General features: G+C 42.1%; 1 protein-coding gene across 2 annotated transcripts in view; it reads left to right on the top strand.

The window, feature by feature from the left end:
• The window catches only part of GRPR (gastrin releasing peptide receptor), a 111,734-nt gene extending 96,825 nt beyond the window's left edge, over positions 1-14,909 (top strand). For both annotated transcript variants that reach the window (XM_069945299.1, XM_069945297.1), the window contains exon 3: positions 13,923-14,909. In XM_069945299.1, coding sequence (XP_069801400.1) covers positions 13,923-14,315 — 393 coding nt within the window. In that variant the 3' untranslated portion in view covers positions 14,316-14,909. The remainder of the gene's footprint in view (positions 1-13,922) is intronic.
• Positions 14,910-16,008: the final 1,099 nt, after the last annotated feature.

Raw genomic sequence — 16,008 nt, 5'->3', positions numbered from 1 at the left:
AGTACCTGATTGCACCCAGGTCGGTATGGTTGAGAACAGACAATTCACGGAGGAGGATGTTCAGCCTTGGAGTGGTGGTCTGGGAATCATCGCTGATGATGTTCGCCACACTTTCAAGAACATGGACGAGTGGGATGATGTTGTTGATCACATAGTCATGCCTGCTCACAAACAGAGTCGCGTCCTCAAAAGGGATCAACAATTGGCAGAACATGTTCGAAGAAACCTGTACACTATGAGGTTTATCACATGTGCCATACAAGGTGAACGACTCAGCCCTCCCTGCTGCACTGCAGAGACAATGTTCCTCCCATTGTCGGCTACAACACTTCCCACCAATAGTTGACCTTGGGTCAGCCATTCATATATCTCCTACCTGATTTTCCGGAGGAGCTCCTGCCCACTGTGGCTCTGTTCACCCAGGCTCACAAAATGGAGGAGAGCCTGAGAGCGCTGGGCTTGACATCGTTGGTAAGACACCGGGGCAGGTTGGACTGCAGTCAAACCTGTAGATGGTTGCAAGCTGGTGGAGGCTGAAATTTTGCAGAACTGGCCCCCTAAAGCAGGAGGTGACAGTGGCAAGAATGGGCTAACTTTCTGTTGGTCTTCTGGGGGAATGTTGACCCAATGGGCAGTAACAGACATGTACTGCCCTTGCCCATAATTAAAGGACCAGACATCAGCACTGGGGTGGTCTTAAACACCAAGAATCCCAATGAGTCGCCAACATTTTTCTTCAAAACAGTGCAGTGATGGGACAGTTGATGAGACTTTTCTTTTTCTCAGACAGTGATGGGACTTTTTTTGGACTGTTTTTTTTTAAACTTTTTTTATTGCGGCTAAACGGGGTTCTCCTATTTTTTTGAACCGTTATTGTAAAGATATGAACTGAGATTTTCCCTTAATAAATTTGATAAGCTTGAACACTGAAGTTGCTTTCATGTGTCTTGGTTGATACTCACAGACAGCTGTCACATTACATTTTTGATTAGGCAGCATCCAGGTACATCTGAGGAGACTAATTTAAGGTCTCACCCTAACAGGGGTGACGTTACACATCTTGATATTCACAGAAAACCAGGATACAAGGCATTATAAGTGCAATAATCCCTTGTATCCTGGTCTATTCTGTGAAAATAGTAGAATTTTGCGTCGCCGTTGTTATTTTTACCAGATTCGTAACAAACTTTCTCAAAGTTCGGTTTGGTGGCGAACCAAACTTTTTGCAAAGTTCGTAACGAATCTGGTTCATAACAGTTCGGTTCGCTCATCCCTAATCATTATTAGGTCTGTAACGCCAGGAGTCGTGGATTGTGTCGATCTATGACAATTGGCAGGAACACAACAGGAATCTCAGGCAGGGTTCAAAGACATGAACCAAGAGTCCATAACAGGAACCACGGACAGGAACCAAGAGTCAAGAGCACGAAAAATGGGCAGGAACCACAGACAGGAATCAGGGGTTAAGAGCAGGAACCATAAAAGGAACCAGGAGTCACAAGCAGGAACCATGGACAGGAACCACGGACAGGAACCAGGAGTCACAAGCAGGAACCATGGAACCATATGACGCATGGACAGGAACCAGGAGTCATGAACAGGAACCACGGACAGGAACCAGGAGTCATGAGCAGGAACCATGGACAGGAAACAGGAATCACAAGCAGGAACCACAGACAGAAACCAGGACTCACAAGCGGGAGTCACGAGTAGGAACCACAGACAGGAACCAGGAGTCACAAGCAGGAATCATGGACAGGAACCAGGAGTCACAAGTAGGAATCATGGATAGGAACCAGGAGTCACGAGCAGGAACCTCGGACAGGAACCAGGAGTCATGAGCAGGAACCACAGATAGGAACCAGGAGTCACGAGCAGGAACCACGGACAGGAACCAGGATTCATGAGCAGGAACCTCGGACAGGAACCATTAGTCAAGAGCAGCAATCAAGGACAGGAACCAGGAGTCATGAGCAGGAACCTGGGACTGGAACCGGGAGTCACGAGCAGGAACCACGGACAGGAACCAGGAGTCATGAGCAGGAATCATGGACAGGAACCAGGAGTCATGAGCAGGAACCACGGACAGGAACCAGGAGTTGCAATACCATGGACAGGAACCAGGTTGCGATAGCAAAGGCTCCAACAGGGGTTCAGGTCAGGTGAGACCATTAATAGGGAGGTGCTTGGTGCAAGGAACCAATGAAGGACGCCCCTTTAAATCTCACTGAGCTGGCATGCGCACACTGGCATGGAGGAGACAGAGCAGGAGCCAAAGGGGAGGTGGCACCAAATCCTAGCACAATGGCTCCTGCGTCTGTAGAGATTGTGGACCAGGAGGAGTGGGTGCGGTGGCCCGGGGCACAGTTCACCGCTACAGCCGTCACAATATCAAGGTTAGACAAACAATTATCACATCCACTTTTTAATAGTTTTCTACTAAAATTTGTAAACCTTAAGTGACTAAACATTTTATGCAGCTTTATTTGTTAATGCCGGAAAAAATATGCGGTACAACATATTGCGTATTTTTATAACCATGTATTTTATGAAAGAATGGTGAATCATCGATAGAGCGGGCTGTACTCCGCTATCTGCATCAGCACAAAGGCTCAGCACATTGTTGTCTAGCAGTACTGGGGTCAGATCTGACCAAGGACAATGTCTGCATGGAATTCAGATTAGTGCTGCAGAACCTGTCACTGGTGGGGGGTTCAAGGATGAGCATCAATTTATTAGTCCCAGAAAGTTACTTAAATGGGACTTGTTGATATCAAATTTATCAACTTCAGAAAGATATATACATTAGAGATGAGCTAAGTGAATTTTTAAAAATTTGTTAAAAAATTAGGAAAAAATGAAAATAAGGTTACTTACCTGTCCGTGCTCCCCCGTTGTCCTCTTCTGTCTCTTCAGCTGCACACTCAGGCAATCAGTGACTGAGAATAGACGGCACCGTGGCCGGTGAGTGACAGTCTGCTCAGCCAATCACTGACCATGATGCTTTTTGTTCTAAATCAGTGATTGGCTGAATGGGCTGTCACTCTCCGTTCAGTCAGTCACTAAATGAGCACAGACAGCGCCGATGCCAGCTGAGCATGCAGCTGAAGACATGGAAGAGGATGCAGGGGGAGCGTGGACAAATATGTATTTGTTAGTTAAGTTTGCGGTAAAAATTTGCAAATGTTGCAAACCAAACTTTTCAATGCTTCGCTAAAGGGGTTGCCAATGGAGGAAAAGCAGTTATGGTCATAGGGCTGACATAGTCATAGACCAGAATGGAAATGTGACCAGGCAGCGGTTCGGGCTGAGGACAATATGGTCTGTTTAACCTTCAGAATACCAAAAGAGGCGCATGCAGTATATCCAGTATAGGTATGTGAAAGTTTTGTTCAAGTTTTATATGAAAACAACTTGCTTCTAGACAACTCAGGTTCTTTCATCAGGTGCAGCATTAGATAGCTAAAAAAGGAAATGTTTCTTAAAGTGGTCCTCCAGTGAAAATGTTTTTTTTTTTTCCAGCTCAGCTGATGTTAGAAAGTTATATAGATTTCTAATTTACTTCTATTTAAAAATTCCTGTACTTATCAGCTGCTGTATGTCATGCAGGAAGTGGTGTATTCTTGCTAGCCTGACACAGTGCTCTCTGCTGCCACCTCTGTCTATTTCAAGAACTGTCCAGAGCAGGAGCAAATCCCCATAGAAAACCTCTCCTGCTTTGGACAGTTCCTGACATCGACAGAGGTGGCAGCAGAGAGCACTGTGTCAAGCTGAAAAGAATACACCACCTCCTGCAGGACATACAGCAGCTGATAAGTACTGGATGTCTGGAGATTTTTAAATAGAAGTAAACTACAAATCTGTACAACTTTTTCATACCTATTGATTTGAAATGGAAAAAAATGGCTGGAGTTTCCCTTTAAAATGGGGAATTTTGATGAAAGATCTTAGTATTGGAGCAATAAACTCCATCTAAGTCACCCTGATCAGATAATATTGTTTTAGGATTTCCCTGCATTTAGATGACCCTTTAGCATCGGCATCCTGCCCCACTGTCCAAACAGACTGAATAGTGTGTACACAGCTTGCATGTACCATTGGTCTTATGTGATTTATGGCACTAAACAAGCAGCACGGATATGAGTGGCAGGATGAGAATAATAATCCTATAATAAAAATATTGGCTAAATCTGCCTCATCTGGATTCTCTATAGTATTAACTCCATTTACCCATCAAGAGGAAGCACAGCTTTCATTACAGAACATGTGCTCTGACAAGTTATCCTCCAGGGGCCCAAAATGCTCATAAAGAAGGCAAGACGTAGATAATCAATATTAATTTTTAATCTGTATCTATTCATGTCATTGATATTCTCGTATACAGTAATAAGGAATGATTAGGTATGCATAGAGACAGGGAGCTGTACGTGTCTGTGGAGCATATCCTTCCATATTTATATAAGGGATACATACTTCTATGGAGCCAGCTGGCACACTTCTGTGCCTGTCTTGTGAATACCAGGAAATATCACCACTTGACTTAGTTAGTGGCTGCCGGAATCTATGTAGGATATTAATATAAACAGTATGAACTGGCAAACAGAAGGCATCTATTGAGTTGTTCCAGATCAGACCTGGACTTACTGAGTTATAAGTAATTTATACAATGAAAAAAACAAACAAAACAAAATTAAAGGGGTATTCCACTAAAACAACATAGCTTTTGATATGTTGCTGCCCATGGTGAAACGAACATTTCCTTCCATGCTTGTTAATATCTATTCAGTCTCCTTCCCCCAGTTCTCAGCTGCTGCTTTCCTCTAAAGACACAAAAATCTGTTTGTGAGCCTTTCGCTCTGTTTCAGCCTCCTACCCCCTCCTCTTTGAGACGGCTGATGTAAACAAGTCACTGGCATGCTGTATCTGCAACTTTGTAGGATTAATCACAGTGAGTACATTAGTAGCTTGACCTCAGATTAATCCTCCCAGCATTACAAAGAAGCTACAATGTTTCAAATAAAACTTGCCAGGGACTTGTTTACATCAGCCCTCTCAGAAGGAAGGGGGTAGGAGGGGGAGGTTTGACCACTAGGTGCCAGTGTCTTTTATATGCCTATGTATTTCTTTGCACAGCTGAGAAAGCTAATAGGTTAAGGTTGTTTCATACCACAGAGGAATAAGCCTCCATAGGACAAAGCAGCCAGAATAGAAGGCCTACGTACCCTATCATGCAGTGCAGGTAACTGGGACATCTTGGACACCTAGCTAAACCCAGATAACCACAGCTGGGGCTTGTACTATCCTACTGGGAGGGGTTTGACGATACCAGGGGGCAGAAGATGGTCTGACCAAAGTACAAGTAACACTTCACTATTGAAGATATCTCCAGGTAGCGGCAGAGTACATAGCTACATTGGGTTGGGCTCCTCTGGCAAACTCCTCTACTCTACGCTCTACTCTACAAGCACTGCTACAACTACCTCTCTTACTTCTCCTAAAGCACCTCCTCCAGCACAAAGGTCAAGCATTCCAGAGTGTGTACAAATGTATGCATTCTGTAATAACATGTACTGTTATATTGAAAAGCCTGACGGTAAAAGCTGTTTATACATTTTTATACTACTGGGACTCTGTCATTTTCTATACGCACTGGCACCTATACACACAACCACACACCTTGGGTTATTTTTCTCCTTTCTGTGGGTGGCGGTACCGACAGTCCGGGTGGCTCAGTTGCCACTCAGGACTGCCGTGATAAGAGCCCAAGGGACCCGCAACAACCCAGCAGGTCACCGACCATTTGTGGAACACAGCCAGCCATACAACAAGCAGGTATCAACACCACACATGTGTGCTGGACTAGCACTGGCGTCACAACACTAACATCACTGGATGAGCAGACAAAAGCAAGCAGGCCTACCACACTTATGTAGGGACACACCCCTTCACATAGAAAGGGGTAACACCCATTTGTCCATTTATTCATACAGTTTACATAGGGATGGTACACTATTCAGTTGAGATGTGCGAGTAGTACTCGACTAGCTATTCGATCCAATATTACACTTTTCAAAATACTTTTCAATCGAGCATTTAACTGAAAACGCAGTAAAAATTTGGTTTCCCCTCCTAACTTCCCTGGGGCTTTTTTGCTATGCAGGGGGGTGTTAGAGGCCCTAGGAGCACGATGGCATCTCGAGAACAGCTTGTCAGGGAAAGAGGCTGGAGCAGGTAGAGGAAAGAAGGTTTCCTGGTGTATTTTCCACTTTACACAGGGTTTAAAATGTGTTTGGTGTATTATTGATAGGCTATGATAGTGGCGTAATGCTGCGCTTGGGCATGTTAGATGCACACAGGCTTGCTTCCCCTGCTGTCCCAGCTGCATTCCAGAGGTGTTTCCATAATTTTCCTAGGTGTCATTGAGGACTTAGTGACCTCCAAGTGGTTAAATTTAGGTTTCCAAGAAACAAGCATTTTTCTCCCATAGACTTTAATGGAGTTCGATATTTGATCGAATAGTTGAACACCGCGGTCCCTTCAAATCGAATTTCAAGCTTTTGAATATTTCACTACTCGCTCATCTCTAATGTTCGGTTGTGTGCTCCATAATAGTTTTTTTCTTGGCTAATATAAGCACATTATTAACATCTTCAAATATGTTCTAGACATGAAAACTGGTGGTTTCTTCCATTAACCTCTTCAGGACCAGGCTAATTTTCGTTTTTGCGTTTTCGTTTTTTTCTCCATGTGCTTAAAAGGCCATAGCACTTGCATTTTTACACCTACAGACTCACAGGAGCCCTTATTTTGTTGCGTCACTAATTGTACTTTGCAATGACAGGCTGAATTTTTGCATAAAATATGCTGCGAAAGCAGAAAAAAAAATTATATGCGCGGTGAAATTGAAAAAAAACACAATTCTTTTTCTTTGGGGGGCTTCGTTTTTAAGCCGTGGGTCCTATGGAAAAACTGACATGTTATGTATGTTCCTCAAGTCATTACAATTACAGCGATATGTAACATGTATAACTTTTATTGTATCTGATGGCCTGTAAAAAATTCAAACCATTGTTAACAAATATATGTTCCTTAAAATCGCTCCATTCCCAGGCTTATAGCGCTTTTATCCTTTGGTCTATGGGGCTGTGTGAGCTGTCACTTTTTGCACCATGGTGTTTACTTTCTATCGGTACCTTGATTGCACATATACGACTTTTTGATCGCTTTTTATTGCATTTTTTCTGGATTTGATGCGACCAAAAATGTGCAATTTTGCACCTTGGGATTTTTTACGCTTACGCCATTTACCGTGCAAGATCAAGAATGTGATAAATAATAATAAATTAATTAATAATTAATATTTTGGGTGATTACGCACGCGGTGATACCAAACATGTTTATTTATTTATTTTTATTTATAAAATGGGAAAAGGAGGGTGATTCTGACTTTTATTAGTGGAGGGAGTTTTTTATTAATAATGACACTTTATTTTTAACTTATACACCTATACTAGAAGCCCCCATGGGGTTGGGGTTATTCCCCTCTGGTGTAAGGGTTATTCCCCCCATGGGGTTGGGGTTATTCCCCTCTGGTGTAAGGGTTATTCCCCCCATGGGGTTGGGGTTATTCCCCTCTGGTGTAAGGGTTATTCCCCCTGGGGTTAGGGTTATTTCCCATGGGGGACTTCTAGTATAAGTGCACTGATCTCTCATTCAGATCTATGCTGCTGCAGCCGGAAGCAACCGAGTGCCGAGCCGGAATCAGCGCCATTACGGCGCAGACCCCGGCCAGCACCAGTCATGGAGATCGCTCCTCCGATACAACGTCACGGGGGAGTGATCTCCCCACTAGACACCAGGGAAGAGCTGTTCTGAAGTCTTCAGATGCAGCTGTCAACTTTGACAGCTGCATCTGAAGACTTAATTAGCGGGCACAGTGACCGGACCGTGCCCGCTAATAGCCGCGGCCTCGGGCTACATGAGGCACCCGGGACCGCGGCGGTTACGAACGCCCCCACCCAGGCGAGGACGTACAGTCACGTCCTCATGCGGGAAAGGGTTAATATGCATGCTACATGTTCAAGTTTAAAGAGACTCTGTCAGTAGGGTTATGGTGTCCTATCTCAGGATAGCATAAACTAGTGACAGAGAAGCTGAACAGAATGATGTATCACTTACATAGCTCTGTGCAGCTGATCCAGAGATCGCCTCCTGAATAATATGGACAATAAGTAGTCCTCTCCAGTATGTGCATGAGCCCATTAGTCCGGGATATTCATGAGAAGCAGAAAACTCCACCCACCATCTGCTGATTGGCAGTTATCTATCTATGCTGTGTAGGCAGTCACCTGTCAATCAGCAGCTGGAGGGCGGGGGGAGGGGTGTGTCAAGAATCCTATTCTCCTGCATATAAGTAGAACGGCTGCACAGAATGATGTAAGTAATACACCGATCCGTTCAGCATGTCGGTCGCTAGTTTATGCTGCCCTCATTTAAAGCAACAAAAACCTAGTGACAGATTCCCTTTAAGTTTAAGTGTGACTACTTAGAATAGTCCGCCATCACCAAGGTACTGTATCTGTCTCCTGAGAATCAATACTATTTGCTGTCTAACATCACCCATAGACTACTTTGTAGAAATATCCCATTATACCAAATACGTGGTTGAGAAAATTTTAGATTTGCCGAAAATAAGTAATCTAAATGAATAGTTTTCAATAACCACTTCTGCCTAATTAAATATATATGATTAGACATCCGTTATCCTTCATCTTCTGAGTACCCCATCATGTTGCAGTGCTTTGGCTTCCGCCTGCACAGATGATGGATGACTTCTCACACTGTAATGGAATGATAATGTGGTTTGGTATCTGTAAAAAACAAGCGCTATATGCTGTACATGTCTAGCTGGCAAACCGCACGCTATAACTCTCATTGTAAGCGAACAGTGCGGATGCAGCCCTTGAGCAGCTGCATCTTGGCTTTCAAGCTCTTAGAGACAGTCAAGGGCCCTAAAGATTAATCGGAAACACTTTATTAATACTTCTGTATTCTCTTTAATAGTTTTCATAATGCTGAATGAGCAAATAAGAAAAAAACATCTAAAGTTAAAGAGGTACTCCGGGGAAAAAAAAATTATTTCAAATAAACTGGTTTCAGAAAGTTAGATAGATTTATAATTTACTTCTATTTGTGAATCTTCAGTCTTATCAGCTGCTGTATGTCCTGCAGGAAGTGATATATTCTCTCCAGTCTGATACAGTGCTCTCTGCTGCCACCTCTGTCCAGAGCAAGAGAGGTTTTCTATGGGGATTTGTTGCTGCTCTGGACAGTTCCTGACATGGACTGAGGTGGCATTAGAGAGCACTGTGTCAGACTGGAAGGAATACACCGTTTCCTTCAGGACATACAGCAGCTGATAAGTAATGCAAGTCTATATAACTTTCTAAAATCTAAAAGAAAAAGATTTTAGCCGGAGTAACCCATTAAAAACAGATCTTACCTGTAGCCTGAAAGGTGCTCCCAGCCTTAGGCTATGTTCACACATTGTATAACACCGGCCGTTCTGTGACCCGGCTGATACTGATACAAAGTAGAAGATTGTCAGCAGAAAAAGCCCCTTAGTCCATCTAGTCGGCCCTTTTAGTATTTACCTTCTTATTATCTTAGTATAGATATACATATATATACCAGGCCGGTTACATTATGTTATTGTAGATCTACCTACCACTAGAGATGAGCGAGTACTACTCGATCGAGTAGATATTCTATCGAATAGTACACTATTCAAAATACTCGATTATAATCGAGTATTCGATCAAAACCCTAGTAAAAAACTGATTCCCCTTCTACCTTCCTTGGCATTTATTTCAACTAATAACTATGCAGGGGGGTATAGGCACTAGGAGCACACAGGGAGCAAAAAAAATTACCTACATTCATTGGCTGGCTAAACCATGTGACCTTCTCAGTAATAGAATAGTGGATTTGAGATTCGTTTTTAGATGAGACTTGGAGCTAGAGAGGGAGATGGTGTGTAGCAGGGACAGTCAGGTGTTTGACAGGGAGACAGTGTGTAGCAGGGACAGTCAGGTGTTAGACAGGGAGACAGTGTGTAGCAGGGACAGTTAGGTGTTAGACAGGGAGACTGTGTGTAGCAGGGACAGTTAGGTGTTAGACAGGGAGACAGTGTGTAGCAGGGACAGTCAGGTATTAGGTGATTTTAGGCAGGAGAGACCCCCTAAAAGCCCTTGTTAGGGCTAAAGTTATAGAAGGAAAACATTTATCTAGAGATACACAGCTATTAATCTGGCTAGCAGCACATAGGTCACAAAGGTGTGTTCAGACAGACAGGCAGCTGGAGTGCAGTGTGAGGAGTAGGCAGTGTATCTGTCTGTATAGGGTATACGGCTCTATACTCCTTGTGTGCCAAGGCCAAAAATATAAGCGTGGCGATAGTGTTCTGGGTTGTGTGCGCCACATTATAAAGTCAAACGCCTGTATCCTGCTGTAGGGCATTCTTGTATTTCAATTAGTGAGGATATACGGCTGTATACTCCTTGTGTGCCATGGCAAAAAAATAAAAGCCTGGTACTACTCTTCTTTGTGCATTCTAATACGTCATAGAGAGAGTATACGGCTGTAAACTCCTTGTGTGTCATGAGACCCACACTCCCTTATGAGTAATAACGGCATAGTAAGATGACTTTGAAATTTAAAGAGGACGTGTCTGACCGCATCACACACACACACACACAATGACAGTTAGCGGTGGGTGCTGTGTGATTTCCCCCTTGCCAATGCCATCTGTGGTTGTCACAGAGAACTTGATTTAAAGGGGCGCATAAAATTATATTTCTTTGACTTAAAATGTGTCTTTCTGTCCATACTAATGTAAAGGAAAGAAGGTTTCCATTTTTCCCCCCACTTTACATAGAAGTTATATTGTTATATTGTGTTTGTGTTGGCCTACTCAACTCGATATTCGAAAATTCTAATATTTCACTACTCGCTCATCTCTACCTACCACATCTGCTGGAAGTTTGTTCCAAGCATTTACTACTCTTTCAGTAAAGTAATATGTTCCCACCTTGATTCATATCTTTCCCCCAGTAACCTCTCACTGTCTCCTCTTGTTCTTAAATTCATTTTTTTCCCCCTAAAATCACCTCCCTCCTGAACATTATTTAGACCTGTAACATACTTAAAGGTTTCTATCATGTCCCCCCTTTCCCTTCTTTCCTCCAGACTATATAGAGTCAAATTCTTGAGTCTTTCCTGATATGTTTTACATCCTCCACCATTCTCGTACTACTGTATGCCTGGACCTTTTTTGTGCAAAAAAGACAGTATGCAATTTTTCCAGTCTGGATCAGACACTGAATATAGGTCTTGGCAGCAAACCCTCGTGATCTGGATCCATGGAGTAAAAAGACAATTGAAGAAGTAGCCAATAGGATCCTTTTATAAATATTCTCCAGATAGACATCCTCTGATCCATATTATAAGCTGGAGTCATTTATATTCCAGTGTTTTCCTTCACTTTATATAATGAATTTGTTACTATGAATATTACATGTGTCAGAGAGGTTTCAGCAACATAAAATGTTTTCTGTACAGGTTAAATGAAATGTACATTAGCTAAGCCTCCTGGTGCTTAAGACTTGGAATAATGCTCCATGGTTCCAGTTACTGATTTTGTAGCAGACATAAAAAAAAGCCGCATAAAGTTTTATTGGGACATTGGAAACTGTTCTGCAATTTTAACCTGTTTGATTATGTTGTAATTGTGTTTTTCAGTGCATGTTTATAATATCTAATATTAGACTTGCTACTAACCTGGTTTTCTCAGCTGCTGAAAATAATTTAGAAAGGATCGATTATAACATAAGGCATCACTGCACCATCTGCTGTTTTTCTTATTCTCCTACTAGTTACTCCTATTACTTACTCTTACCCTAATCTGCCTTCTCTTTTTGCTAATCCCAACATTTCACTTGCCACACAAAAAACTTAATTGTCTTCTCCAGTCTTCTTATAGTATGCTCTGGAAACCATAATTCATGACTTCCTCCTCTACCTGTAAGTCAGTAACAGCCTGATACTACTGCCTCTGCTTCTATAAGCAGAAAAGTCTGATACTCCTTCCTCTGCTTCCCTAGGCAGCAACAGCCTGATACTTCTTCTTCTGCTTCATAGGCAGCAACAGCCTGATACTAATTACTCTGCTTCTCTAAGGAGCAAAAGCCTGATACTCCTTCCTCTGCTTCTCTAGGCATCAACAGTCTGATACTTCTTTCTCTGTTTTTCTAGGCAGCAACAGCCTGATACTACTTCCTCTGCTTCTCTGGGCAGCAACAGCCTGATACTCCTTCCTCTGCTTCTCTAGAGAGCAACAGCCTGATACTCCTTCCCCTTCTTCTCTAGGCAGCAACAGCATGATACCCCTTCCTCTGCTTCTCTAGGCAGTAACAGCCTTATACTTCTTCCTCAGCTGCTCTATATTATGGTGGTCTATATTTCTCCCCAATCACCAGACCTAAAAAGAGGCATGGGGAAGGAGTTGGCTTCTTTCCTTCATCTCATTTGAAGTTTATACTCTCCTACCGTTACTCTGGTGCATCTGTTGTTGCCTGTTTGTTCCTGCTATAAGCTGGTGTAGATTTCTTGAATAATCGACACCCCTTATTGACATAAATCATAGTAAATACTGTGAACTTGCCCTCTATGCCGCAAAGCCTTGTCCACCCTTAAAAAATTGCAGGTGTAGTGCAGCAGGACCACAAAAAATTTAAATTTTCTGTGCAACCGAGCATCACACAAAACTTTGCAACTTTCTTACACCAAAAGCTCACTTCATCTCTAAGGATAAATACATGCATCCTGCACTGGGGCTCTCAGCTACTCCCCCCCCCTCCCCCCACGGAAGTAGTAGTTAGTCTGTTACTAGGTACTGTCTGTGATTTTCCCAGTACAAATAAACCCTGAATTGTAAAATACTGAGAAATGTTGGTGTCACATAAAGACTTTCATTGTTTTCTTAATGTCAAGGAATAACACTGAACCACTGAAGTAAAAAAAAAACGTTTTTATTCCTATAATTTGTTTCTATAGCAATAGAATTTGTTTAGATAGATGTACAATAACAATTTTACTAAAATGATTACTATAGTGCTTCTAGGTCACAACTAAGAGGGAATATTGGTGTCATTAAGGTTTGCTGGATGGATTTACCTTGAATGAAGCAACAAATGGAACGGATGTGACAGTGGCCTCTTTGAAGCTTGTATTATGTTATATGAGGACTGACTCATAAGTTGTCATTTTCTAGAACAAAGAGATAAATACTGCATAAGTTTATAAAGGAGTTGTACATTATAGAGGACTGGTATATACTTACAATCTGTAGTATACAATACATTAAACATGTATCTCTGAGGATTGTTACAGAAGAAGAATAGAGAGTGAGCCAGCTTTCATTTGTTGCATCCATGCCCATAGCTTTACAGCAGATTCAGGACCTTAGGGAGGCCCAGCTCCAAATTCCCTTTTTTAAATACGATTTTAGTTGCCCCCACAAGAGAGTCTGGGAGATTTCAGCATACTTTTTTTTATGGAAAAAAATTCCTTTAATTTAACTTGTGTCAGAAAGTACCAAAAATTTGTAATTTACTTCTATTTTAAAATCTACAGTCTTCCAGCTGCTTTATGTTCTGCAGGAAGTGGTGTATTCTTTCCAGTCTGATACAGTGCTCTCTGCTCAGGAACTGTCCAGAGCAGTAGTATTATCTCCATAGAAAACCTCTCCTGCTCTCAAGACTGGAACATTGGCGTACATTGGCGCCACTCTGCTACTGTAAAAAAAAAAAAAAAAAAAAATTATGAACATATGTTTACAGTTCTGTTTTTTTCTTTTCTTTCAGATTGAATCCCGCAAACGGCTTGCTAAAACAGTCCTGGTTTTCGTTGGACTCTTTGCCTTCTGTTGGCTCCCCAACCATGTGATTTATTTATATCGCTCCTACCATTATTCAGAAGTGGACACTTCCGTCTTGCACTACATCACCAGCATCTGCGCTCGGGTTTTGGCCTTTACCAATTCCTGCGTAAATCCATTCGCTCTTTACTTGTTAAGCAAGAGTTTCAGGAAGCAGTTCAACAACCAGTTGTTCTGTTGTAGACCAAGACTCATTGTGAGGTCTCAGAGCATGGGAAGAAGTACCACCAGGATGACCTCACTGAAAAGCACTAACCAATCCATGGCTAGCTTCAGCCTGATCAATGGCAAACACATCTGTCATGAAGGTTGTGTATAAAGATGTCACCAAGAAGTCGTTACTCAGTATCTGTATATAGTACAAGTGTTACTGTGGGAGACCGAAAGTTACAACTAGTAGAGTCAACTTATCATGTTCCAGCTATAATTTCAGGTGGAATTCTTTATAGATCTGGCGTCTATGTCAATGTCAGGTGCAATAACAAAAATATACCATGACCATGTTCTCTTTAGGTTGTATGTAGTGAAGAATTTAGGCTGGGTTTACACTACATTTTTGCAATCCGTTTTTTTTTTAATCCATTTTTTGCAAAAAAAACGGATGCATTTGTTATCCGTTTTTCCATTGACTTCCATTATAAAAAAAAACCTAAATGGATCGGTTTTTTTTTTAAGTGCACAAAAACGTAGTCAACCTAATTTTTGTGTCCGTTGAAAAAAACGGGATCCATTTGATCAGTTTTTTTTTTTTTAATAATGGAAGTCAATAGAAAAGCAGATCAAAACGGATGGAAAAACAGATTGCAAAAATGTAATGTGAACCCATCCTTACCTGGTTGAATACACTTTTTTTTAAATTGGGAATATATATATATATATATATATATATATATATATATATATATATGTACAGTGGGGGAAAAAAGTATTTAGTCAGTCACCAATAGTGCAAGTTCCATCACTTAAAAAGATGAGAGGCGTCTGTAATTGACACCATATGTAGACCTCAACTATGGGAGCCAAAATGAGAAAACAAATCCAGAAAATCACATTGTCTGATTTTGTAAGAATTTATTTGCAAATTATGGTGGGAAATACGGATTTGGTCAGTAACAAAATTTCATCTCAATACTTTGTTATATATCCTTTGTTGGCAATGACAGAGGTCAAACGTTTTCTGTAAGTTTTCACAAGGTTGGCACACACTGTTGTTGGTATGTTGGCCCATTCCTCCATGCAGATCTCCTCTAGAGCAGTGATGTTTTGGGGCTGTCGCTTGGTAACACGAACTTTCAACTCCCTCCAAAGGTTTTCTATAGGGTTGAGATCTGGAGACTGGCTAGGCCACTCCAGGACCTTGAAATTCTTCTTACGAAGCCACTCTTTCGTTGCCCTGGCGGTGTGCTTTGGATTATTGTCATGTTGAAAGACCCAGCCACGTTTCATCTTCAATGCCCTTGCTGATGGAAAGAGGTTTGCACTCAAAATCTCACGATACATGGCCCCATTCATTCTTTTATGTACCCGGATCAGTCGTCCTGGCCCCTTTGCAGAGAAACAGCCCCAAAGCATGATGTTTCCACCCCCATGCTTTACAGTAGGTATGGTGTTTGATGGATGCAACTCAATATTCTTTTTCCTCCAAACACGGCAAGTTGTGTTTCTACCAAACAGTTCCACTTTGGTTTCATCAGACCATAGGAGATTCTCCCAATACTCTTCTGGATCATCCAAATGCTCTCTAGCAAACTTCAGACGGGCCCGGACATGTACTGGCTTAAGCAGTGGGACACGTCTGGCACTGCAAGATCTGAGTCCCTGGCGGCGTAGTGTGTTACTGATGGTAGGCTTTGTTACACTGGTCCCAGCTCTATGCAGTTCATTCACTAGGTCCCCCCGCGTGGTTCTGGGATTTTTGCTCACCATTCTTGTGATCATTTTGACCCCACGGGGTGAGATTTTGCGTGGAGCCCCAGATTGAGGGAGATTATCAGTGGTCTTGTGTGTCTTCC

This window comes from Dendropsophus ebraccatus, chromosome 11 (assembly GCF_027789765.1).
Source record: "Dendropsophus ebraccatus isolate aDenEbr1 chromosome 11, aDenEbr1.pat, whole genome shotgun sequence".
Classification (NCBI taxonomy): Eukaryota; Metazoa; Chordata; class Amphibia; order Anura; family Hylidae; genus Dendropsophus; species Dendropsophus ebraccatus.
The sequence above is the reverse complement of the archived record's forward strand: the minus strand, read 5'-3'. Positions and strand labels throughout refer to the sequence as shown.